At 42.7% G+C, this 27,641-nt stretch overlaps 1 protein-coding gene across 9 annotated transcripts in view; it reads right to left on the bottom strand.

Moving 5' to 3' along the window:
• The window catches only part of SYNE3 (spectrin repeat containing nuclear envelope family member 3), an 84,305-nt gene that overhangs the window by 14,327 nt on the left and 42,337 nt on the right, over positions 1–27,641 (bottom strand). For 6 of the 9 annotated variants that reach the window (XM_075753626.1, XM_075753627.1, XM_075753624.1 and 3 more), the window contains exons 5-17: positions 25,373–25,534; positions 24,283–24,627; positions 22,999–23,135; positions 20,893–21,040; positions 19,931–20,113; positions 19,512–19,655; positions 18,379–18,513; positions 13,762–13,923; positions 12,716–12,879; positions 11,632–11,758; positions 11,305–11,460; positions 10,499–10,648; positions 9,132–9,170 (exon numbers count right to left, since the gene is read on the bottom strand). In XM_075753626.1, coding sequence (XP_075609741.1) covers positions 9,132–9,170; positions 10,499–10,648; positions 11,305–11,460; positions 11,632–11,758; positions 12,716–12,879; positions 13,762–13,923; positions 18,379–18,513; positions 19,512–19,655; positions 19,931–20,113; positions 20,893–21,040; positions 22,999–23,135; positions 24,283–24,627; positions 25,373–25,534 — 2,052 coding nt within the window. Of the gene's footprint in view, positions 1–9,131; positions 9,171–10,498; positions 10,649–11,304; positions 11,461–11,631; positions 11,759–12,715; positions 13,002–13,761; positions 13,924–18,378; positions 18,514–19,511; positions 19,656–19,930; positions 20,114–20,892; positions 21,041–22,998; positions 23,136–24,282; positions 24,628–25,372; positions 25,535–27,641 lie in introns of those variants that run through there. The other 3 variants (XR_012835583.1, XM_075753630.1, XM_075753629.1) reach the window with 3 other exon arrangements.

Below are 27,641 nucleotides of genomic sequence, written 5' to 3'. Positions count from 1 at the left end.
CTGTGAGGGTTTGATGCTTTCAGCAAATTTGCAATGATAAGCCCTTAACATATGAGGGCCCCAACCTGCACACACTGAAATCCATGGGAGATTTACCATTAACTTCAGTGTCTGCAGCAGGATTATGCAGAGAGACAACTAAATAAAGTCAGGTTTGGGAACTACTTATTCATGGAGTTCAGCAGATACCCTTAACAAATGGATTCATTACTTATATGCCCAGGTTCTGGTGTTCTTGTGCAGATGAAACCTACATTAGTTCTGTTACTTTGTGCTTGCTGGAACAATTGGTGATATGATTTTATTTTATTTTTTTTGGTGGTGGTACTACTAGAGGTGGTGTAATTAAAGGATAAAAATGTTGAAGGAGACACAGTAACTTAATAGGAGAGATGATACAGTCAGAAAAAGCAGGGAAGTTTATGGGCACTGACTCCCTCTCTAAGTGTGAAAAAAGCAGTCCTTGCTTACTAAGTCAAGGTATTTTTTTAGATTTGTGCTGTGAGAGAGAGATGCTTTCAGGCTCTGGGGACCTGAGACTATGGCACCAACATGGAATTCAGGAGGCCAGGGTTCAAATCTCTGCTCTGCTGGGCAAAGAGTATCATGGCTGTACGAGTCTACTTGGAGTCAGGACCACACTCCCAAACCTTTAGCACATCGTTCTGGGTTAGAAAAATTCAGTCTGACACAGTTCCACCTTTGCAAAAGACAGTTTGAACAATTCATTTTCATATGAGATCAAAGGTGGGAACCACAATGCCTGCTACACAGTGGAATTCCCCTTCCCCAATCACTCCAGCTACCCAGCACCCACAGTGCCTGCAGTGTGTGTGTCAGATCTAGGCTCCACAAAAAAATCCTGAAACCAAATCTTCCTCTGAGGAAAACTGGCAAAGCTCCAGTGAAGTCAACAGAACTTTAATTTCCACCATCTTAGAATAACAGCTGGAATACCTGGGTATCGAGCCAAAGTGTCAGAGACATTTTTGAAACGCACATGGAAAAGGAATAGGTTGACATTTAAAAAGAAAATACACTTTTAAAGTTCACCATCAAGGATAAATGTCCTCCCCCTTCTCCCTCAAAATACCAGGACAAGCAAGGACTGTCAAAGCGTAGACGGCTGTGTTTTGTGTAATGCTAAATGCATGCTTGTTACCAAATGAACCTCATTGGCTGTGAACATTCACATTTGTACTTGATTCATGTTGGGGCGTTTGAATGACAAGCATCGGTTTAGATCTAGGGAGTCCTCAGCACTTAAATCTGTTTGCAGTTAATAACTCCTTACCAAATGCACTGTGAAAAATCACTTGGATGGGGAAACAGCAGAAAAGCACTTTAGAACTTGCTACATAATATTCCTGTGTAAGTTGCTGAAGCATTTTACTAAAAACCAGTGCACTCCCTGGTTTGCTATTGACCACATTCCAGGACATATGAAAACACACAGTTAATCTAGTTATTTGAGGGAGCAGAGGAATATAGCATCTTATACCATGCTCATTAGTTTTTGCTGCTGCTTGTATGTCACCAGCATGCCTGACAAAAATCATACTTGCATCACTGAATCAGTGATCCAGCAGAGAAAAAAGATTTAGTCTGGATTCACTCCTCTTACCTTAGAGCATTTCACTGAGAGACTGTCCTGGGAAATGCACTGCTGTCTGATAACTCCTGCTCTCCCCATGGATAAAGGGACCAATGTCCTAGTGTCCTACAGACACTATACAAAGACACCAACAGCCATGCTGCTTCATGCCAGTGTTGTAGGCAGCTCAAGTATCCTATATTCTACAGCAGTCAGCGCAGATATGTAGGTACTAGGGCAAGCATAAATAATTTCTCCTTAATATTCTCAGCCTCCAACTGCTTTCAGCTCAGGCAGTTTCCTGAGCCTGATGCAGCTTCTCCATCCAGTTAAACACTCAGTGAATCTTTCCTCCAGATACTTTCCCCTTGAACCTATACAAACTTTAAAAGTCCTCAATATCCTTTAGCATGGAGTTCCACCTGTGGCATGAAGAACAAATCCCTTGTGTTAGAACCTGGCTTCCAGTTCTTTCTTGTGGAAGAGATCTATACTCTCTGCACCATGCACGATTTTGTAAACCTCTGAGTTAAATGCTTAGACAGGATGAATCCAGGTCTACCCCCACAGTGGGCAGATCACAACATAATGGGCTTAAACTATAGCAACACGGACAGAGGAAATACATCTTAACAGGAAGAACACGTAGGCCTTGGAAAGGATCACCTACATAAGTACGAATTCTATCACTTCGCTAGTCCTCTGAGAATAAGCAGAGCTGCCAGGAAGGCTGCAACAGCAGCTTACCGTATCTCCCTTTCATTTTGAATAGGAGCACGCCATCATCAAGCACTATCTGTTTTTTTTGGTAAAGCAGTTGCCTTATCAGTGATATTTTGCCTCTGAGAGGTTTCTGCTACTTGAGATCCCACTGAGTACTAATTCAGTTGCTACTCACAGAGGCAGGTTATTGCCAATGAGAAGAGATCATCAGTTCCAGGGGGAATACAGGCTGCTCTCTCAAACCAAAGCATAACTGGGTTTTTACCTCAGTGTGAGATAGTTTGGAACTGGGCTCCTCATCAGTTCTCAACTCAGAGCCACAAGCATCTTTCTTTAAGGTAAGCAACATATTGCAAATCACAGCTGGTCTTTTCAGAAGGGAAATAATCTGGGGGAGGTGGATGCTACTGTCGCTATAGAACTGAGCGTTCAACATGCTCTTGGGCAAAGCTTTGGCTCGTTCCCATACACCACAGCAGGAACTAAGAGTTGGATACTGTCGATTAGAGGTTACACGGCCTCTGCAGGAGGACAGTGAGCCACTGGCTTCAGAACTTTCCTAAATGCAAACACTGCCCAGGTTAGGCAACTGACAGTGAGGAACGAATAAGGATGGCTGGGACCCCCTTTGAGTCCTGCTTATCATTCTCCATCTCGTAAAGAGCTACCAGAATGAATGTGCTGAAGGGAGGTTAACTGAGGTCCCACAAGCAATTTTAGCTCTGACATTTTCTATCTTCAGATTGCTTGACTTTGCAACCTTAACGTTCTTTTCAATTCTGAAGAACATAAGTATATGTACATAAACAAGTATACAGGCAAAAAAACAAAGGCTTTGTTTTCTCCCTTAGGGGAGATTCTGGAGTACCTCAACACGGTGGGATGATAAGCTAGAATCTATCAATCATGAAAGCTTGATTTAAAAGAAACGGAAAACAAGGAAAAGCCAGCAGTTTGAGGTTTCAGCAGTCACATATGGCAGATATTTCAGAATTTCTGCTATAAAGTCGCTTAGAACTAAGTATTGTGCCATATGCTACTCTGACACAAACAGATTTATAAAGGTTAGCTTCTGCGTGCATATACAACATGACATACTTTTAGGAGAAGCATGGCACCGGACAAGAGCTACAGCTTGATCTGTTAAAGTAGCACTGATTTCTGTAATTCCACAGGCCTAAGAAAGCAGAAAAAGTCCCTGGTTTAGTCCCATTTTCAGCACATAAGCAGCGGAAACTACTTTTTTTTTATCAGCAAAGTGTTTGATATGTGATAAAAGTTAGGAAGCACTGTGGAAGTTAAGTAAAGTGGTAGGTAGGATGGGTTGCTAAAAATATCTTAGTTCCATGCAATAACAATATGGAAGGTCAAACTTCCAGTGAGGGAATTTTGAAGCACATTTTCATATCCAACAGTGGGTGGTGAGTTACTCTGAGTTTCTTAAGTATCACAAGTGAAGCATTTGCAAAAGATTCAGAACAGGGGAAGAGGTTTTTAAACCAGTTGTACTAGTTTTGGCTGGGATAGAATTAGCTTTCTTCAGGGTAGCTAGTATGGGGCTATGGTTTGGATTTGTGATGAAAACAGTGTTGATAACACACCCGTGTTTCAGTTCTTGCTGAGCAGTGCTTACACAGCATCAAGGCCTTTTCTGCTTTCACCCTGCCCTGCCAGCGAGTAGGCTGGAGGGGGGCACAAGAAGTTGGGAGGGGACACAGCTGAGACAGCTGACCCCAACTGACCAAAGGGGTATTCCATACAATACGACAATGTGTTTAGCAACAAAACCTAGGTGGGGTGAGTTTTATCAGGGATGCCGTGCTTGGGGACTGGTTGGGCATCTGTTTGCTGGTGATGAGCCATTGGGGTTTTCTGTATCACTTGTTTTCCTTGGTTTTGTATTCCTTTGTTTCCTTCTTTTACTTTTAAAACTGCCTTTATCTCAACCTTCGAGTTTTCTTACTTTTACCCTTCCAGTTCTCTCCCCCATCCCACTGCAGGGGGAGGGAGGGAGTGGCTGAGCTGCTCATTGAATTTAATTGAATTCAATTAAAACCACAGGAATAGTCCGCCAGTTTTAAATACACTCATAAGCAGTACAATTTATCCCAATAAATACATTTTGTACTGAAGAGCAATGCTGTACTACGTTTAGAAGGAGAGTTAGCAGCAGCTAGTAGCCAGATGACTCTTCAGTCAGTGTTCTACATTTGTTCAAGAAGGCAGAGAAGTAAAACAACTTTTCCCAATTTACAACTTCCATTCAGCCTTGCAATTTGAAATAAACTAATTAAATTGGGCATAGAATGAATAAAAACTGAAATAAAGACAACATGTTCTGGAACCTGTAGAAACAGTTACTGACATCAAAAGCTGGTTTATCACATCAACGTTTGTTTCCAGCTGCTTTACCAGTGACTTCTCAAGTCAAGAATAAACTTTTCTTAAACTTCAGCAGTCAACATACATAATTTGAATATTATTTGCATTTTATTCAAATAATTTTAAAATGTGATGGCTTACTTTTAAAAAATTAATACATATACAATTTGAGGTATTGATTGCAAGAATTTTTCCTACCGTGGTTTTTATAGTACTATTAAAAACATTTTTTCAAATGTATACTGGGAATTGGTTTCATTCTGCTATTGGTCAACAAATCTTTCTCTTGTTACCTTTCAGTTAGGTCATTGTATCTGCTGAGAAAGTAATTCTAAGGTATCTCCTTGGTGAAAATCTGCCAATACTTCACAACATGGTAGGCTACTAGACAACACATTTCTTCAACAAAGAAAGCAGAGGCCACCAACCACATACCTAACTAATACCACATTAACATTAACAGAAAGCAAGAACCCGGTGTCCTGGGAAGCAAGATGTCTTTTCCATCTTGCACCAGCACTGCTTTCGAGGGAGAGCATCGGCAAGGCACAGAAGTGGCAGAACCAGATAAAAGACAGAGTCCCTATTTTCTAGCATTTGGGAAAGCTGTAATGTAGATTGGTAAACAACACGAACCCTACAGAAATTAGAGCAGACAGGCAGGCAGTGTCACAGGTGCAGTAACATGAAGGGAAGCTCATGGGCCTGCTGGAGAAGGCAGGGGATGGTGCTGTCTGGCACAGCATACTTAACAGTGGGTCAGAGATAGGAAGAGGCAGCCAGGATTTCTCAGCTTTTTATTTTTTTGCCTAAGTTTCCTTTCTAAGCAAACATCACTGCTGAGGGAAAATAAGTCTATCTGCTAATTCTGAATGGTAAGATGCCCTTCTTGCTGTGTTTGGGCCATGGTATGATTCCTAAAGCAGGCAGGCACGAGCTTACAGGCACTGTGATGAAAAAAATATGGAGAGATATTATCTATATAAGTAACATTGAAAACTGAGGGAAAGATACCTTTTAATGAGTCTTTTCCATTTTACTAAGAATGTAATTGCACAGAAGATCTCAAGTGGCTAACACCCAGCAGGACGTCAGGAAAACAAATGGGGCATGTACTTTCAATAGAGAGGCACCATTAACCCAGACATGTACACACGATGTTGTGCTTTTCTGTAATGCGACTTTCTGCCATGACAGATTCCTGTCCTATCCGCACTTGGGCAGAGCAGAGTGCATTACTGTTTTCTTCCTGGCAAGCTGTGGCAGCTCTTGCTTTGCACAGTTTCCTGAATGACTGCATTAATTTGATTGACTCCAGATCAATGGTGTCTCTAAATAAGATTAAATTACGCGTTCCTTCTGTCTGTGTGTTATAGGAGATTACTCTTAGCAGAATCTCAAAGGAAGCAATTAGCTGACCACTGATGTAATGAAGCCTAATTATTTTGTTTATACAAACAATAAAGCCAGAATCATTTGTTTAGCAAGGAAGTGTAATTACTCTGAGCACTCGAGAAAATAAATCAAACAGCGCTACCTAGATCTGTAAATAATGAGCCTTTGACTTCCTATTTATGCTAAGAATGCTCGTGGAATATTTTCAGGTAGCTGGGAGCCAACCTTTGAAAGTAACATTTATCATAGTTATTATTGAGCATTTGCTTGATTATGTCCTTGGGGTGTGCTAGGTGCCCTGCAGAAATATCTACCTACGTTGCCCTGTCACTGGCACCTGCTAAAAATTCACTGCAGCCAGTGCAATTTCCTGCAACTGTTTTTTGTTAATCAACAAGAAGTTGCTCACATCGCAATCATTAGCCCGTACTGTTCCTAAGGGCACCAGTGGCTAGGGGCATGTCCTCAGCAAAGGATGAATGATCAGAAAAAAAGCACATTAATACACATGGAGCAGGCTCTGCACTGCCCAACGTTTGGCCATGCAGGCTAGAAATGAAATAAAAACAGAAGGCAATGGAGTAAGACTGGCTGCAGCTGGGTCTTCCCCTTCTCCCAGTTGAGTTGCTGCTGCAGCAAAATATTCACAGCTCAAACAGGAGAGACAAGCAGAGTCACTGGGGACCTCATGTTGCAGAAAGCAGAGATCAGTCCAAAACCACCTGAATTTCTGCCACCTCTGCTGATTTTGTGTGACCCAAAAGCATGAGGGAGCTGACAAATTAGAGATAACCCAATCCCACTGCATGCAAACTCACTGGATGTTGCAAGTACAGTGATGGTGCCCCCAACCATGTGTACTTTCTGCAGATAGGAGCTCCCAAGATCAGCCATTCTCTCAGGGTAGTTGGTTTCCTTCACCATGGCTTTGAAAGGATATTAAAACACAAAAGTATTTTGCCTAATTTTTCTTTCATTTCTGGCCACACTTCAGGTGTTAAATCTGAATTTAAAATAAACTGCAAAGCCATGAATTCTGCAGTTGGTTTGCTTTTCCTTTTCTCTCAGCCTGAACGGTGATGCCCCCAAAAAGGATCAACATTATTTTCTGGTTCTCTTAAGTGATGCTCAACAATCTCATGGCAACACAGGCTCACATCCTGATAAAAGCCTTAGCCTGAATGAAAAAAAGACACCTCTGCTTACAGCACGTGGATTCTCATTGTAATGATACTGTCTAAATACGGCATGAATGCTCTGAAGTCAGCAAAATTACACTGAAGTGAGCAAAGTCTAAGTTACTGCAACATTTGTACTGGCTGAAGGGAAACTGCAAATCACTTCTTGCTGCAATGGGAGCCATTTCCTTCATGCTTATGAGGTATTTCAGTTCTTTGTTCCTTCCCACCCCAAGCCGTTTCCCTTTGTTTGTGTTCAGTAGCTATTAAAAACTCATAGAATGCTTTTTTGTGCTCTTGCTGTAGGCCTAATTGACAAATGTTTGCTGCCTGCCATTATGTTACTCCAGTATCCTTGAAAATTAACTGAAGACTTTAGTCTCCTTCAGAGAAGTTAAGGAGGAATAAATACCACTTACCCTGAGGCAGGTGGGACAGATGAATTAAAAAATTATATCTAATTGTGCAGTGGAGATATGCTTATACCTAAAGCTTGTGTTCTGTTTTCTTTTACCCTACAAACAACTTAACCCAAAAGCAGAGAATTCCTTGGTCAGTCTTCTGGAATATCCCTTTAGGCCTCTCCTAGGGAAAAGCAGCACTACTAAATATTTGGCTGCCTCTACACCAAGTATTAAAATGTTATATTGTTTTTCCAGCCTGAAAGATTCTGGTGACCTTACTGGATGACCAGCAGTACCGAACAATTAATGCTAAGCCAGACAGGCAAGAACAGAAACTCTTTGGGGGTTTTCAGGAAGGCTGAACTGTGGCCAAAACTATTCAGGGGATGTGTGAAAACTACCTTAAGTGGGTCAGTATTTCGCTGGGGAAAAATACTGGAGATGGTACTCCACATTGGAGTACCAGAGCAATATCTCATCGGAATGAGGAAAGTCTTAATTTCTGGCCGTACTAGAAGTGCACTGTACTGCATCCTTTAAATATTGGCCTCTTTGAAAAAGATGTTGCAACAGGAGAAATCAAGGGTTTGATTTAGCTTAAGATGATTATGTGATTATGTTCCTGTAACATGTTATTCATCCAATCTACTTTGCATTGAGTAAATAAAGCCTTATTCTATTCCTTATGAAAACAAACAGAAAGTGAGATGACAGTACAAAATAGAAACTAACAGCGTCTATACACAAAGCCAATTGTGACAGAGAGAAAAGACTCAGTTCAACACTGCTCAGGTCAACAGAAAAACTCACTGACTTTATGAAAATGAGATCAGAAATGCTGCTTGCGTTTAATAAGAAACTGGCAGCATTTTGTTTTCTTTAAGCTTCTCCTTATCGTCTCCTGTACTGCTTCTGTTTCTTATGTCATCAGTTCCAAAAGAAAATCCTTCACAGGAGGAATTCTGCTGCTTAAAATACAGATTAGTCTAATAACATCAGTCAAATCTCTTGACTTTCTCTGGTTTTCTGCATTAGAAAGAAGGTGGGTTGAATGATCGAAAGCAATTTTTTCAGAAGTGTCTAAAGAATTAGAAGTCCAGTTTTCAAAATTATTTTAGGCACTTGGCCCCTAAATCCTTTAGAGAGAGATTTGGGCTCTTCCTTAGTCTCTTTTGAAAAATGAATTAGGTTCATATAGCATGTAGATGTATAAAAACTGAGTTCCCCTACTCTCCCAGGAGAAATTTAGTTTCTAGAGATACAGTAAGCATAGCCCAAGGGTAAAAACTCAGTAATCTTTTTCCTTTTAAAATCTAGAAAGAATAAACTTCTTTAAGAGAGGCTCTTAATAAGCATATTAATCTCAAGAATCTTTAGAAAAGTTTAGTTTAAAATAATTATCTGCAAAATGTCTGATCAAACATTTTTTAGCTTAATGATAGGAAGCTGTCATACCTTTCTGAATCTGTCTGGTTCTTCCAAAGATCCAGGACTCTGTTTAAAAGAAAAAAAAAAGCATGAATTTAAGATCCCAGTGGAGCCTATAAATGAGTATTCACCTCACAGGGGATGTTTCTTTCACATTCATGGTCACCTGGATAGAGTGAACCAGCAGGAGACTTTTTTAATGAGCTTTTTAACACACATTAGGCAGAAAGCTGAAATGTTTTTAGGTTCTTGACCATTTGAATCAGATGAGCAGTTCTGCCAGCAATAGCTTTGACTTTACTGACACCTATTGACAATATTTACACTTACACAAGGTTTTGGTCAACAAAGCATAACTCATTACAATCAATGGCAAACAATTCTTAGAAATATAGTCTTTATTAATAGAGATCATGCTTACCTTCCAGGCACTTTAAAGGATTTGTATTCTAAGTAAACTTTGGATTTGAAGACAAGGTTTCTCAAAGTAAAAAATTTTCAGGTGCCTCAAATTTTAGGTGTTCGAGTTTGGATACCTTCTAAATCACTTGCATACAGAAAGTATCAAATGCACACCTTGTAAAGTCTAATCCTTCGATTAAGGTATCTTGAAGGTGAACACAATGTAAGTAGTTAAGCTAAAAAAATCTTAATTACATATGTTTACGCTAAGAACATGGGAATATCTTTAGCATGCCCTGGAATGTCTTATACGGGGAGGAATTCTGCCATCCATAGCATGTCTCTTATATAACAACTCGGTAACTTCTTTAATCGTTTGGTTCTTGCATTAAAACACCTCCTATTTATTTCATTCCAAATCCTTAGCCCATAAAGACAGTTTCAAAAAGGACTAGGTCCTTCTGCGCACAGTTACCTTCTGAGTCAGTTCAGTCAGTGGCTATTCTGATCACTCTGTCTCACAGCATAGGACACAAATAATGAACAGTAAATATATTCTTACTGCAGGAACTGTTAAAAAAACAATTCCATGGAGAATGTTGTGTGGTAAAAAGGCAAAAAACTAGAAATCCATGTTCCCAGAACTAGATGTGTATCCAAAATATTCACACACGCAAACATCTCACAGTCCCCAACTGCATGCATTTGTGACAACAGCCAATTGTCTTTGTTTTGAACCTCCCATTTTCAGAAATAATCTGAGCATTGCTTACAAAGGGAAAAAGATTGCGTGCAATTCTTATTTTAATACATTTGTGCTTATATTTATAAATACATGGCAATGTTTGTTCTGTATTTGATGACATTTACTAAGGGAGGTTTAATTAAGCAGACACACACACATGTGCTGTTGAATTATGACTAGCAATGTGAAGCAACCTAAAAGGGCAATGGCAGAGAACAGCAACTGTGTCTTGAGTGCTGTCACCTACCAGTGAATTCATGGACTCTTTCAGTTTAGATTTGTAGAGCATCCATCGGTAACGCAGGTCCTCCAGATCTTCAGAGTTTCCAATGACAGGATGAAGATGAAGAAGGTTCTCGAAGAGACGCTGACCATCAGGCACATGAGACTGCAGCTCCTGCAGGCAAAGACAAGGTCAGCAGCAACTCAGAATTCAAGAAGGCCCCACTGTTTAAATCTAGTATTTGAAAGAACAGTGGTACTAAGTCAAACTGCTGGGTACTCTGGAAGCACATTTATTTTTGTTATCACTTTTTTGGCTTGAAATGATATAAAAGGGTCCACTCATCTGCTGGACTCATGTAGCCTTGGATATTTCTGTTCAATTTCTTACAACATCCATTGTCATTGCATCTGGCTATATTCAACAGAAAGAGTGAGGCCAAATACCAGACACTGACTTTAATCACCTTCTTTTAACAAACACCTTTGCCATACCACACTGGAAATGGCCAGTCCAACAGCTGGATGCCAGGCTGCTCCCTTACCTTCTACCACTGTGGCTCCGGCAGGCCTTTCAAGGGGTGAAATACTTGTTCTAAATTCCTGAGCTTCATCTATTCTAGACTCTCCTAAAGCAGAGTGTGTAGTGTTTGAGGTTTGGGGTTTTTTTGTTTCGGGATTTTTTGTTTGTTTTGTGGGTTTTTTTCGTTGTGGTTTGGTTTTTTTTGGGGGGAGGGGGGTTTGATGGTTTTGGTTTTTTTTAATTTAAAAGAATTTGCCCTTTGTAATCTTTGTAATCTTTGTCTCCATCTTCATTCCCTGAAAACTAACCTCCAGTTTGCTCTGGCGTGCCTTAATTTCCTCTGTGGAAGCTGAAGTCACAGCAAGAATTTTGGTCAGTTTGGTGTTTTCTCCTTGTAACCATTCTTCAAAGCCGCAGAGGAGCTTCAAGTGGCTGCTCGTATTTTGTCCTTCTCCTATCCTGTCCTAGGTTACAGAACAACAGAAACAAAAAAGCCCTTACAGTTATGTCAGATGTTTCCTCTGAAGGCCTCATGGAAAGATCTTAACCTCCAGCTTTTCATAATATCGTATGGGGCCAATAAAATTGTTCTTGTGAAGCTGATATGAGGGCAGATATAGAGTCCCCCCTCTCACCTGCTTATGGTTGGGATCTACATCTAAAAGATGGAAGGCAGGTCCAGACGTCCATCTGCTGTCCACAAACGCTATTTTCTTCTTCTTATCAGCCACTGGTCTATTTAACTGCCACTTTTTGAGAAGACTTGAAAACACAAAGTCAGAGACATCAGTGCAGTGAAACATCTAATGATGAGACATCCACATTTTGACCGGGGCTATGGGGAACACCTCTGGTGAAATAGCACTATTATTATCATTATTATACTATTATTACTATTAATAGCACTATTACTATTAAAGTTATTTCCAACATCTTTTTAACAAAATAAGATGAAGACAGGAGTGTCTCTAAGCAGCACCAGTCCTCTAGTTCTAACATTTCCAAGTGTTTTGTTTATTCAGGGGAGTGAGGGACCAAAAAAATACTGCCTTGACAATATACCTTCCTGTCTGGTAACAGCAAGCAGTACAATCAAGCCTTCCTCAATTTAGTCATTCCACTTTTATGCCTATTCTGACACCATGTATGAATATACTCACACATGTAGCACAGTATTTAATTTTAATACAGAGTAGCAAATACAAGCAGCAGTTTGACACTGCACAGTGAGGGCAAAATAAATTAAGTCCACATTTGCCGGCTAAGAGAGGATTTTAGCTCTGTGTATACTCTTGCAGGTTTGCAAAAGGCACAAATCCCAGTGCAAATGTAGTCTCCTTGGAGATATCTCCAGACAGTGAGGAGTACTGGAAGGTGAGGCACGACAGCCGAAGTCACCCAGTCTATTTCCTATTTCCTCTGATACGGACTGGCAGTGCAAGGGTGAGCCAGGTCCTAAGAAGACACTGCCTACTCCAAGCATGAGGTAAAGGCAGTTTCATAGACTGCTCTGGTCCCCAGATTTTCTAAAATGGTTTTCTTGAAAGTAATGATTTCCAGTTTACAAATGATTAAATAAAATCTCATCTTGCTCCTGGCACTGCAACATAGCTGTTCACTTTCACAGCACAGAGCATAAAGCATCAAGTGTGTCTAGTCATGTAGGAGTAAAGAGCATCCCCTTGAAGGGACATGAGGAAGACGTACGTGAACACTTACCCAGTTGCCATCTCCTTCAGCGATCTCCATGACTCCTTGAGCTGATCCAGCTCTGCCTGGACATGGGCAGTCTCCTCTGGGGAAGAATTCTCCATGACCAGCTGGCCATGAGCCTCCACAAGGTGCAGCTGGATCTCCTTATCTGGAAACTCAGCTAGCCATCTCTGAAACGTACAGTCCTTACAGTTACTTCTAGGTATCCTGGGTAAAGCAGAGGCTATGTCAGACTGAAGGCCATGTTCAGTCCAGGACTATGCTGGTTCTGTTGGCACTAGCTAGAACATACCTAGCGGGAAAAAAAATATGCTGTGGATTCTTGCAAAGAGCCATAATAGGTCAAAGAGCTGATGGTAAAACTTCAAGGGTGCAAGCTGTCAATGCACCCCTTCTGTAGCCTTCCCATGAGGTATCTTGATATCCCATATGAAGGCAAAAGCTGCCAGCTGAAGTAACCTGCCAGACTGAATCTAGCATGCAAAATACTGCTACAGAGGGAAAAGCTAGCAGCTGTGGAACAGCTCAGTTCAACACAGTATAAGGTTAGCTAACAGGGTAATAATGTTCAATGTATCAATGAGTACATACAGGCAAAGGTAGGTATTGTTCAGAGACATCACCCTGGCAGGAAGAGCTCTTTTTAAAACCACCTATCCTTTGATAATACTTTATCCTTCTCAACAGTTCTTGGCCATTTCTCACTGTTCTTGTCTTTTACCTAGCTCTACATCCCACAGCACAGGGCAAAGCAGGGAGGCAGCAGCAACCAACAGTCATTGCAGGAGGAACAAACCACCATTACTCTCCCCAACCAGGAAACCCTCACTAGAAAACCCCCACCCTTAATGTCTGAATGCTGGGAAGTGAATAATTCACACTGAAGGCAAAAGCTGCCAGCTGAAGTAACCTGCCAGACTGAATCTAGCATGCAAAATACTGCTACAGAGGGAAAAGCTAGCAGCTGTGGAACAGCTCAGTTCAACACAGTATAAGGTTAGCTAACAGGGTAATAATGTTCAATGTATCCTTCACTAAGATACTTGTCTCACCTCAAGGTCTGCTACCCTGCCCTCAGTGTTCTGCTCTCCATCAGCACCCTGGTAGGAGTTAATCTTCTCCGTGGTTACTGTGATCCACTGCTGGAGGTCAGAGAGTTTGTCATTATATGCCCAATGCTTCTGAACGTGCTCTTCACTCTGCTGTATCATCATCTACAAATGATAAAAATATGTCAGCAACTAAACACAGACAAAAAGCAGTTTCATTACTGTATCTATACTGTGATTACTGGCACAGAATCCCATGGGCAAAAAGGAAAAAAACAGCTGTTAATGAGACACAAAAAACTTTATCCTTTAGCGTCAGTGGCATAGAAAACACCTACAAGCTCCTGCAGGTCTGAATTCAACCACATGGGGGGGCATTAAGCACTGGAATAGCTCCCTTTTCAGCTGAAACAGAGTAAAGAACATGGGGGTTTTATACAACCCAGTCAATATTAAATACATCTTATACTCCCTGAATCAGAAATGACTGTACAGACTTTTTTGGCAAAAGTCCAGCAATAAATGGGATTAATGAGATTGAAACTGGAATTCCACAGTGCATATTAGGGTAATGCTTTATCATACATATTTTTACAGTGACCTGCATACAGAGGGACCAATATGCAGGGCAGACCCTCCTCTCAGAGAAGTCTGCTGCCTCCCTGGGGCCCGTGTTAAGGACATCGCTAGGAAACTCCCCAGCCTGGTATGGCCCTCTGACTATTACCCACTGCTGCTACTCCGCGTGGGTGGGGATGAAGCGGAGACACGTAGGGCACAAAAGTGATCAAAAGGGACTTCAGGCTCTTGGGACTGTCACTGAAGGATTCAGGAGCCCAGGTAATATTCTCCTCCCTCCTTCCAGCTGAGGGCAGCAACATTGGAGGAACAGGCAGACACAGTCCATAAATGCATGGTTCCGTGGCTGGTGTCAATGCCACAACTTTGGGTTCTTTCACAATGGGACGGCCCACACGGCACCAGGCTTGATGAACTCTGATGGGATTCACCTCTCTCAAAGGGGGAAGAGGATCTTTGCCCAGGAACTAGTGAGGCTCATTGACAGAGCTTTAAACTAGGCTCGAAGAGGGAGGGGGATAACACCAGGCTTGCCAGCGACATGTTGTGGGATGACGGGCCCAGGTTGGACGGTGTGCTGGTGAGGGCCCTCAGCCTATTGCTCAGAGACGTGCTGGACACACTGCAACATGCTTGAAGCCTAGGAGATAAGCCAGGGGCTCCAGATGCAACAGGAACCAATGGCAAAACACTGGGAGAATACATCAAAAGAATTCCAGCCAGTAAGTCAGCCTCATCGGGGCACAACTGAAATGCCTCTACGCGAACACACGGAGCATGGGGAATAAACAAGAGGAGTTGGAGACGTGTGCGCGCCTGCAAGGCTATGGCCTTATTGGCATTACAGAGACGTGGTGGGATAGCTCCTATGACTGGAGTGTTGGGATGGAAGGGTACAGGCTCTTTAGGAAGGACAGGCAGGGCAGACAAGGAGGGGGTGTCACCCTCTTCATCAATGACCAGCTGGAGTGCATGGAGCTCCACCTGGGGATGGAGGAGGAGCCCACCGACAGCTTATGGGTCAGGATTAAAGGGAGTGCTGGGGCAGGGCACATCATAGCAGGGGTCTGCTACAGGCCTTCTGACCAGGGGGACCAAGCAGTTGAGGCCCTCTATAAGCAGACAGGAGCAGCCTCACGTTCACAAGCCCTAGTCCTTATGGGGGACTTCAACCACCCTGATATCTTTTGGAGGGACAACACAGCAGAGCACAAGCAATCCAGGAAGTTCTTGGATTGTGTTGATGACAACTTTCTCCTCCAAGTGATAGAGGAGCCCATGAGGAGAGGTGCCATGCTGGACCTTGTTCTCACCAACAACAAGGGCCTGGTAGGTGATGTCAAGCTCAAGGGCAGCCTTGGCTGCAGTGACCACGAAATAGTAGAGTTCAAGATCCCCAGGGCAGCAGGAGGGCATACAGCAAGCTCACTACCCTGGATTTCAGGAGAGCAGATTTTGGCCTCTTCAGGGATCTGCTTGGTAGAATACCATGGGACAAAGCCCTGGAAGGAAGAGGGGCCCAAAACAGCTGGCTAACATTCAATGGTCACCTCCTCCAAGCTCGGGAGCGATGCGTCCCAACAAAGAGGACGTCAGGCAAAACCACCAAGAGGGCTGCATGGAAGAACACAAGGACAAGTAGCCTGGGAGGAATACAGAGAAACTGTCTGAGCAGCCAGGGATCAGGTTAGGAAAAGCAAAACCCTGACAGAATTAAATCTGGCCAGGGATGTTAAGGACAACAAGAAAAGTTTCTATAGGTATGTTAGTGATAAAATGAGGATGAGGGAAAATGTGGGTCCCCTCCGGAATGAAATGGGCGACCTGGTTACCCAGGATATGGAGAAGGCTGAGGTATTCAACAGCTTTTTTGCCTCAGTCTTCACTGGCAAGTTCTTGAGCCACACTGCCCAGGTCACAGAAGGCAAAGGCAGAGACCGGGAGGATGAAGAACTGCCCGCTGTAGGAGAAGATCAGGTTCGGGTATATCTAAGGAACCTGAAGGTGCACAAGTCCATGGGACCTGATTGAGATGCATCTGCAGGTCTTGAGGGAACTGGCGGATGAAGTGGCCAGGCCATTCTCCATCATATTTGAGAAGTCCTGGCAGTCCGGCAAAGTAAAGGGGAAACATAACCCCGATTTTTAAGGGAAAAAAGGAAGACCCAGGGAACTACAGGCTGGTCAGTCTCACCTCTGTGCCTGGTAAGATCATGGAGCAGATCCTCCTGGAGACTATGCTCAGACACATGGAAAATATGGAGGTGATTGGTGACAGCCAACACAGCTTCACTAAGGGCAAATCATGCCTGACAAATTTGGTGGCCTTCTATGATGGGGTTACAGCATTGGTGGATAAGGGAAGGGCAACTGACATCATCCACCTGGACTTGTGCAAGTCATTTGACACTGTCCCACACAACATCCTTGTCTCTAAATTGGAGAGACATGGATTCGATGGATGGACCACTCGGTGGATAAGGAATTGGCTGGATGGTCTCACTCAAAGACTTGTGGTCAACAGCTCGATGTCCAAGTGGAGAATGGTGACGAGTGGTGTTCCTCAGAGGTCGGTACTGGGACCGGCACTATTCAACATCTTTATCAGTGACATAGACAGCAGGATTGAGTGCACCCTCAGCAAGTTTGCCGATGACACCAAGCTATGTGGTGTGGCTGACACACCGGAGGGAAGGGATGCCATTCAGAGGGACCTTGACAGGCTGGAGAGGTGGGCCCGTGCAAACCACATGAAGTTCAACAAGGCCAAGTGCAAGGTCCTGCACGTGGGTCGGCGCAATCCCAAGCACAACTATAGGCTGGGTGAGGAATGGATTGAAAGCAGCCCTGAGGAGAAGGACTTGGGGGTATTGATTGATGAGAAGCTCAACATGAGCCGGCAGTGTGCGCTCGCAGCCCAGAAAGCCAACCGTGTCCTGGGCTGCATCAAAAGAGGCGTGACCAGCAGGTTGAGGGAGGGGATCCTGCCCCTCTACTCTGCTCTTGTGAGACCCCACCTGGAGTACTGTGTCCAGCTCTGGGGGCCCCAGTACAAGAGAGACATCGAGCTGTTGGAGCGAGTCCAGAGGAGGCCACGAAGCTGATCAGAGGGCTGGAGCACCTCTCCTGTGAAGACAGGCTGAGAGAGTTGGGGTTGTTCAGCCTGGAGAAGAGAAGGCTCCGGGGAGATCTAATTGCAGCCTTCCAGTACCTGAAGGGGCCTACAGGAAAGATGAAGAGGGACTGCTTACAAGGGCATGGAGTGATAGGACAAGGGATAATGGCCTTAGGCTGGAAGAAGGTCGATTTAGGTTAGGTATTAGGAAGAAATTCTTCACTGTGAGGGTGGTGAGGCACTGGAACAGGTTGCCCAGAGAGGTTGTGGACGCCCCCTCCCTGGAAGTGTTCAAGGCCAGGTTGGATGGGGCTTTGGGCAACGTGGTCTAGTGGAGGGTGTCCCTGCCTGTGGCAAGGGGGTTGGAACTAGATGATCTCTGAGGTCCCTTCCAACCCAAACCATTCTATGATTCTGTAACTAAGGTGATTTTATAAGCTCTTCTGAAACTGCTTTGAAAGGTCCTTTCATAGCTATGTTTACAAGCTACAAAATGCCTCAGGTGAAAACAAGTAATTATGCAATTGCAACACTTTTCTCTCATTAACTTTTAGGTCACAAATCCATAAAAACCCAAACAGTTTGATACAAAAACACTATCTAGGAATCTGTGAAGAAGTCCAAGCACTTCCACGATAACTATGAGGTCTTTTGGTCAGAAATCTCAGGCCCACTTCAGAAATCATTTATATAGATATAAAATCTGTGTGGATGGTATCCTGTCCCAAAGGGAAATCACATTACAGATAATCAAAGAATCCTGGAAGAGTTATCAAAATCATAAAAATTCAATGCCTTCTTCCCCAGAAATCAAAGTATCTGTCACTCAAAGCATATAATCCTATATGCTTAAAGATTTTTTAAATATTTTTAAATAGTGGCAACTGACAACTCCTCAGGCAACTAAAAACTCTTCCTTATGTTACCTCCAGTGATCTCTTCAGGGCCTGAGCATCAGATGAAAGTTGGTTCATTTCATGCCTGTGTGTGGTATTTGACTGAACAAGCTTCTCTACCTCCTCCATTTGAATCGCAAGCTCTGCCAAGTCATCTTGGATCATCTGCAGAGGAAAAGACAGATTCCATATGGGTAATGTGTTAGATGTGGCATGGACCTCTACTAAACATACACCAAAAGTAGTTTTATTTGATAGTGTGAAGAAAAAAAGAAAAAAAAAGGAAAAATCACTGTAATTAAGAAAAAAATTTTTTTGGATGTCTAGAAGGAAGTGTTTCCGAAAGAAATGGTTGGACGTTCTTACATGTTACCAGTTGGTAACAAAGACAACAAATTGCTGAGAAGTTGCCAGAGAAGACATAGTATAATTAGCTAAGTACTGCAAAGAACTATGGCGATAACATCCCTGTGGTCACCAGGGGTGAAGTGGCACTGTATAGCTGAATCACTGTAGCTCACCATGGCAGAAAGGGTGACATCCCCTCTCTCTTCCCCTCCTGCCCTTCTCTCCCCTCTCCCAGCTGTGTAGTTCCACTGCATCCCTTAAGCAGGCTCTACTGCATGTTGGACCCTTTGCTGAATCAGTTCAAAACACTACTCAAGTGGAAAATGATCATCTTTTTCTGTTGATTATTTTTTTCTTATCTTGGCCAACTGAATTTTAGCCTGTTGAGTAAATCCAGCAAGTGTCAAAGTTGTGACAAGGTAAAGAGCAGGAAGAGGGGGATGCAGAAGGAGGTGGGACAATGGGAACTCCCTGCTTTTGGAGGGAGTTAGATTGGTTCAGGTTATCTTGTACAGTTTCACTGTGGGAAGTGGGAAGTATCAGGACGCATTTTCTTTAGCAATAAAACTAACCCAAGAAGGTATGGCACCAACAGCTTCCAGCTGCTTGTTTCTTCCCTCAAGCCCAGTTTGCCAGTTCATCACCTGCATTGCTTCAGTATCATCTACTCTATGCTATAAACTAGACCAAATGCAATTATCTAACGCACAATCAAGTAAGGGGAAAAGGTACTGAATTCCTAATGCTAATAAAATATGAACAAACAGGACCACAACTAACTGAGGATATCACAATCAAACATTACTGTAATGTACCTGGAGTCTCTGGAGTTGTGTCTTTTTACCCAAGAGGTCAGGCCGCGGTTCCTTCTCTAGATCTAATTTGGCCTTGATGGCAGATAATTTCTTCTGCAAAGGTGCAAAACCAGCATCAAAGTCCTTATGCTGCGATATCAAATTCTACATGGAAAAAGAAGAAGAAGAAAAAAATAATCCAGCATTCAACAAATATCCCTTGGCATTATCTTTTGCCAATGTCCATTTCATACTCAGAACAAACACCAAGCTATACCATGCGACAGACCACAAATTTATTTGAATATTTGATCAACCTAGAAAAAGGGTTTGAGCACAGCTGGTTAGTACTAAATTTCTATCTATAAAACTGGCTTCGTAAAAGATTGATCACTGTTGTTGTCACAGGCAAAGACTGTATTTGGGCTTTTGAAGCTCACCTGGAGTTTGCTCTTGTTTTGCAGCAGACTTTTGTGTAGAATTTCTCTCTCCTTTGAAGCTTCAGCTACTTCTTGCAGGAAAGACTTTGCTTTTTCCTCACCAAGGATATTGTTTAGCAAATCTTTCTTCAGCTGTAAGGTCATCAACTTCTCTTTGAACTGTGAGCTTTCAGCAAGAGCAGCCTAAAGGAGAAAAATTCTTCCAGTGAAATCATACCAAAAAAAAAAAAAAAATAAAAATCATATAACCATTTTATCCTCACACAAGTCACACAACCAAAGCAGTATGACAAAGTCAGGTAAAAACAGCATGCTGGGCCGACAAGGGGTAACAGAAGGTACCTGGACAGTGCCCAGTTAAAGGAAAAGTCTTCCTGATAATGTTAGAAGCACCAATGCTGCATCCATTTTGTGAACAGAAATAGAGGAAAGCTGTACTATGGAAAGAGTTGTCTGTGCAGAGGAGAGGCCTAAACAACCAACAGAAAGGACAGCTTGAATGCTCATCCCAAGGATAAACTCCATCCCTGTTTGCAGATACATTTGTTCTGGAGATGACAGGGATGACAAAGTACCAAACACCTTCCTGGGCACATGCAGAAATCATGCATTTTAATCCCACAACTGTATTACTACACACTTCTTAACAGAGTCCACAGACCTCCCATCCAGGGAGATTTGGGCTAATGCTAAACAACATTGTCATCATTGTTAAAGACATCTAGCACTTTAATTCAGCCTATTCAGTTGACAACTCCAGTTAACCAAACAAAGGGCAGAAAATAAGACATTCTGCTATAGCTAGAGTTAAGTATTGACCTCCATACTGCGGGGTTTCCTGCCATACTGGAAAGGCTCTCCCAGCTGCTGCTGTCTGGCAGCTGTATGCAGGCAGCTGCTGGCACAGCCTGGGCAAACACAAACCAACTATCAGTTTCTGAACTTAGTAACAGGTTTGCTACCTCAATGTGAGCCAGCGCTGGCTCTGGAGTCTCCAGCAGCATCTGGACCGATGGCTTCCACTGTTCAAAATCTTGCAGGGGATTTTGCAAGAGTCTTCTCAGTTGGGTTTCTGTATCAGTGCTCATTTTAGATGTCTTGCCTCTAACACTGCAAGGACAAAGTGACAGCCGAGAGAAGGATTATGAAGAAATCCAAGTCCAAACATCCTATTCATCAAGGCATGAATTAACACAATACTCATGTGTAAACTGTATCCAACAGAAAAGCCTCAGTCTTTTTTACTGTCTGAGCCTGGTGTTGCGTACCGACAGCTGCTCAGAGGCATCCAACAAAACTTTATTTAGACGATGTAAGACACATTTGTCTCTTGTGCAACCGTGTATCAGGAATTACTCTGCCCTTCTAGCAGCAAGCAATCTCCCCCTGTATATAATCTTTCTTGGCTGCTATCACCAGCATGATTTAACAAACCATATTATCGCAGCAGTCTCACTGACTGATGGGAGGAACAAACCAAGAGTGTCTAGAATTTAACTGCAGTTGCCTGTATTGTTTTACATATTACCAAGTCTTTGTGCCTTTAAAAAATTACATTAAGAAATCTTTGATTACCCTGTGTTACCTATAAAAAGAGGAAAACACCTATTTTTTTCAGATATAAATGTTTAAAATTTTGCAGGACCACTTGTATTTATATTAATATATGTCGGTGATTCTGATAAAAGCTTTGTATTTATACATATGTATACACATACATGCATAACTATATACGGGTGTATGTATATCTATTGAAAAAAAAATACAATCAGCACACATTCATTAAATATCCAGGCTTCTCTTATAAAAGCTTATCCAAAATACAGCTGAGTAATGAGGCCTAGCAGTGACACACCCCATGCAGCTGCCTCGTTTTTCTCAGCTTTCCTGACCTCTCAATTTGCAGAATCCTATTTGATATGGCAGAATGCAGCCCAAACTAGATGTCCACACAGGAACAGTATCCTGCAAACTCACGAGACAGGCAGGCAAGAACAATGCCAACCAAGATTAATACTGCCTTTCTATAAAAACAGCAACAATAATCTTACCTGTGTCACTGAGACGTTACGGAGCTAAACAAAGGCAAGCCTGCAGAGGCCCAAAGCTCCACAAATAGAAAGTTCTGACATTACGTGTCCTTTGCCATTTGCTCTGCTGCCCCTGCCAGGCTCAGCGTGAAGCTGCCAGACTTCGCAAAACAGCTTTGGGGAGAAGCTGGCAAAAGAGCAGCTGCCATTTTCTACTCAGAGGCAAGTCCCCTGCTCTCTGCTTCTCTTTCAACATCGTTTACTTGTTAGTTTTTAAACTGAAATCCTTTCCCATAATGACCTGTAACCCTTCCAGCAAGACAGCATACTGTGCACTGGACAGAGGAAAATAAGCTTGGATACAGTAAAAAACTGACCTTTTGTTTTCCTTAAAAAAAAAAAGATCCTTTCTTCTAGTTTGCAAAATTTGCTGCAGCTTCTTTACTTCCTGATTCCAGGCAGCCTGGAAACGGAAATACTGAAGTCTGGGGAGAGGCTAAACTTTCAGAGTTTCCAACCCAAGGCAAGTTGGAAACAGGAATTATGCATACATGCCGCCAGGAGAAGGGGAATAAACTCTGCCAAATAATTGCTAAGGCTGATGAGTCATCACAACAAACTCAACAAGGGAGGGCCATAATTCTTCTTAATTCTTCTGAACCATTTACTACTACAGCTCCTGTCCTGATTTTCTTGTTGCTGTCACAAAAGGCAAACAAAATACATAAATTACTATTATAAAATGCTAAGAAGATCAAATTAGCTGCCAACAATCTATTTTTCTTCAAACCATACACAACATTAATGATGCATGATCATTGCTTGAAAATGGCGAGCAGCCTGCAGCTCCTAGCAAATGGCTAAAATTACAGGTTTAGTGAAATGTGGAGGCCCATGTAGTTAGCAAAAGCCTTTCTTTTCTACCTGTCACCTACCATCGGATAGCATATCACTTTTTTCTTAGGCCCTTGTCAATCCCTTCAATGTCTGAGAGAAGATTCCCCCCATTCTCCTCCACATAATCAGACTCCCCACTACCTTTGATACTGCTGTATTGCAGAGACGACACTCTCAGCATGGGGCTGCACATCTTGGGAAAACCGTAGGAGTTCCTTAAGCTGAGCCTTCAGCCTTTCAACCTTGGACTCTTCTGCAGCCAGAACTGCTCTCGTTGCCTTAATCATAAAAATAATGAACAGATCACACTTCATGTAGTGTCTGGCACGTGAAATGAAAAGATAAGGCATTCTGTCTGTAAAGGCATTCACAAGTCCTCTTTCTGCTGCCTTCTTTCCTGTTGTAATGAATATGGACTTTACTAACGCAGAAAACATTCCCAGGAGCAGTTTTGTTCCTGCAGGCTCTCTCTTCCCTCCTCACACTGCCTACCTAGACTCTGCATCTCATCTGCAGGGTTCACTGTTTGAACAGAGTGAATCACAAACAGGCCCAGTTTCAGTTCACTGATTGCAGGATATAACATGAGATGCATTTTTGGAGTAGTCTTAACCATGTCTGTTTGCATGAACAGATCTTTCTCAAACACTTATATATACAGAATGTTAATTCTAGGGTGACAGAGGGAGACAAAACCAACAAAAAACCATGCAAATGTAGCTGGATTGAACCAGTCTATTCTGTGGATCCTTTTTGCATATGTTTTTCCCAGCTAGTTCTGCTGAGTTCTAGACATACAAATAGAAATGAAAGGTATTTTGAGAAGAGATAATAAAGGCGAAACCAACCCTCAAGAGGAAACGAGTGGTAAAGATTCTTATCTACTTTATGTGTGACAAACCTTTTGCACTCATTTATGCAACAGATTGATTTTGGTGTAAATCCTGGATTGCTACAAACTTGGGACTTCTTAGGAATTAAGACATGTCTGATGGTAAAGGAAGACAGGTACCCACCTTCCACAGATGAAGGATATAATATAACAATGGTCTTACCAAATATACTAGAAATATGTGTATTTGTGTGTGTATGTGTATGTACGTGTATATACAGTGAGGCATTATTTTTCCTGCTTCTTTTTAAGTAGAACAAATTGGGTTGTTTGCTCTGTGTTGTGCATATGGTCCCTTTGAACTCAAGACAAACTCCAACACATCCTGCCACCCTGCTCCCTCTGTGCAGAGTGAGCTAAACGTGGGAATAGTTGATTCCATTGTTGCTATTCACATTTTCATCAGTGTATTTTATACACACTTATACTCTTTCCTTACCACCTTTAACCACTGGGACAGGCATCTGTTGGATGTGACTATGCACGTTCAATCTCTGACTGCTGGTTTTAGGCATAAAAGGGTAGCAACTCACATTGTATTTTCTCCACAGAGTTACAAACTCATCTTCAGTCTTTTCCCCTTCCCCAGGGTCCAGGTCATTTTCTAGTCTCTGTAGATCTTTTTTCAGCTCCTGGACATCTGCTTCTAATTGTCTGGCTTGGGACTCATAGGCACTTTCTGTCTGTTGGATCTTGAGCAATCTCTCCTCCTCCTCACCACTCAGCAGTTTCAACTTCTCCAAGGCTTTCCTTAGCTCTTCGAGTTCATCCTTCATTCTCTCAGCTCCAAGTGGGGAGGTATTCTGAATCACCTCTGCACACTCATTTTCAAGGTGCTTCCATTTTTTTCGTCCGCTCCTAATGTTTTTGGCAATTTCCTGCAGAAAGAAGTTAAATAGATTAGCTGCAGGAATGGGAAGTTGGGGAAAAAAGTGAAAGCAGTAGGAAAATAAGACCACCTCTCCTGGTTGTACTTATTTTCTTCTTCACTTCTCATTTCAAAGTATGTCTTTTTTCAAGTGACCAGAAGCCAGGGTTGGCCATTTGAGTGCTTTCTGAGTAATACTAACTGCCACAATTCTGAAAATACCGGCTTGATTTTCAGAAATGCTTGCCACTGAGGTTCCTGGCAAAGAAAACAGGAGCTGCGGGCAGTAAGAAATACTAATAATCAGATCTCTGTGATATTTAAAGCTGAACAGTTTAAGCAGTGGCACAAAAATATTGGATACTATTCTCAAAACTAGTATTTTTATCACCAGCTCTAAACTCTCAAAACCTATGAGTCTTCAGGCTCTATTTGGATCATGTTTACCAAATATCACTCATTTAAACAAGTTTAAAAGGCAAGATTCTCAAAGAATCATATAACCATAGGAGATGAGGCTTTAACAAAAACAAAACAGACTGGCCCATGACTCATGCTACAGTTGGGAGAACGATACGGACTAACAGTTTTAGGACCTGATCCAACTCTTCACCGCTAGCCCATGTTACAATCACCACCTTATTTTGTTTGTGTAATTCTTTTCTCAAGTACGCCCTTGTGTGGTTTGAGAAGCATATATAGGCATGGAGAAAAAACAATCCTGGCTCCTTGTCAGAATTATATCGTTTAAGGACCTTCAGTGCCTTTAACTTGTCCTCTGCCGAAGACTTGGTTGGTTCTCCAAGGCAGCAGTTTAATCTTTCTGTCACACCATTCAGCCACGATTGAAACTGGTCGACGTTAGCGCTGTACTGCTCGTGCTCCTTGGTTATCTTTTCAAGCAGTTTCACTCTGCTCTGTAACAAGAGACATCTGTAAGGATAGTGATTATCTAGGTTTTTTTCCTTCACACTAACCCAGAATTTATCAACAAGAGTCCCTTTCCGCGAGCCCTGGTAGCATTTGGCCTCGACAGGAATTCACAGTTCACCTCAAAAAACACGACACAAAAGGACATAAAGGCTTGTCCCCATCTGGGTCAATGGCTAGTCTCCAAGGAGGTGAACTGCAAGGTCCTCTCAGCTGAATTTCTAGTCTCCCCTTTCCAAAACTTCCTATTCTCTCATTAGAAAAAGAGACAGAAGACTGTTTCTGGTTTCAAAGTTATGTTCCTCACGCTGGTTAAAAGTGAAGTTTGAATTTGCCTATCTGTCAAAATGAGAGTAAGACAGAGCGTGCTAGGGGCATGCAAATAGTTTCCAAGTGTTCATTATTTACATGGGCTGTACAGAAAGTGACTGTCAACTTCAAGGTATCCCTAGAAATCATGTAGCCCGGGAACTTTCATACTTATTTGATCTGCAGATCACAAACCATCCTCTGGTGGTATTGTAGACTCTGGAAGCAAAGTTAAGCCTATGGGAAGCAGGCTTTATATTCTGAGTTACTGTGTGTGTGCACCCATAACCAACAAGCCCAGAACTTAGAGGGGCCTGCGCATCACCCCGCTGATCCAGTCTGGCACCCCCTCAACAAGGGAGAGACACATTTGCTGCAACTATCCTTGTTTGCCAGCTGAACCTTAGGCCTTGCTGAAGGAAATTTTACACAAATCACAAGGAGTCTTGTTTTTGTTGTTTCACCAATATAATATCCAAACTAAATATTAGTTCCTACAAAATCAGACTGATATTTTTCTCACTCTTCACCGGTTGGCCTGGAGAGCAATTGAGGTACACTAGAGTTACATCAGAAAAAAAATGTTCCTTGTGCAATGAATTTAGTGCTTGCAGCAGCCTTGAAAGGCTTTGCTGTCACAGACAAGGGGCTGAGGTTCATTTGGCGTAATGTGGGACACATCCTGTGCCTCTGAGCAGAGCTTGATCCCAGCTGCCCTCCACAGAGAGCAGAGTGATGGCTGCAATGGTGGGCAGAGCTCCAGAGTCCCTTCTGCATTTCCCTTGTCTCTGTGACAAGGCTCTGGGCATGTCCCTACACCCACCAACCTGCCTGAGGTGGCAGTGAGCCACAGCTGTCCTGTCAGTCTTTCTCCAGCCAGGCCAGCAGAAGGATGGCATGAGCATCAGTCACCATGGGATCTCCCATGTGATGTGGGGCAGTGGTCCCTCTGGGCCTTTGCCCTTCACCTCTGGGACAGGTTATGCCCATGGTGCAATAGAAAGCCACCACTCTCCAGGTGGCACCGCACTAGTCTGTGTTTTCTACACTGCCATTGTAATCTCTGCTGATTTATGCAAATCCAGATTGACTCCCCTAAAGTTAGTTGACTTGCTTTGGGTCAAAAGAAGTCCAGCTAAGGGACAGCTGGGCCTGGTACTGCTTCCCATGGAGGCTGAAATGCTGCCCACTAGCGCAGGACCTTTAATAGCACCATCTATGCAAACATGGGTTTGGATGAGACCAAAAAGCAGAATTATGACTGCACACTTCTGTGGCCAAGATGTATGCAGCAGAACACCTCACCTGTTTGCTAAATCCCCTTGCTTTGATTCTCAAATCCACATAAGTTAAACAATTCCCATCTTGACCTCAAGTTAGGGATTTGAGGAATGCAATCTTATAGTGGTGTAAATGGGCCAAACATCGAAGTGAAACAAGTCAGCCCAAGCTTATCGATTCCAGAGAATTAGGCTAATTTGTTGCAGTGACAGAAGCTCCGAAGGGAGCAAGTCAGAATAACAAAGCAGAGCTATTATTAAACTCAAAAGTCTTATGCTAATATATACAGAGTTAAAAAGGAAGTCAGAATGACCCACCCCTAGCCAGGCTATTCAGCCAAAACAAAGGAGGGCACAGTTTGGATACTCCTGCTGGTCTATGAGGTCAAGGAAGAGATGCCATGGATTTGGACAGACTGTGCTAGCTGCCAAACAAAAGGTTTACAAAGAGCTGGCTGGGCCCCCCCACCCCAAGAGGTTAGGCAGGGAAACTTTCTAATAATGG

Source organism: Balearica regulorum, chromosome 5, assembly GCF_011004875.1.
Source record: "Balearica regulorum gibbericeps isolate bBalReg1 chromosome 5, bBalReg1.pri, whole genome shotgun sequence".
Classification (NCBI taxonomy): domain Eukaryota; kingdom Metazoa; phylum Chordata; class Aves; order Gruiformes; family Gruidae; genus Balearica; species Balearica regulorum.
This window is presented reverse-complemented; position numbering and strand designations above follow the sequence as displayed.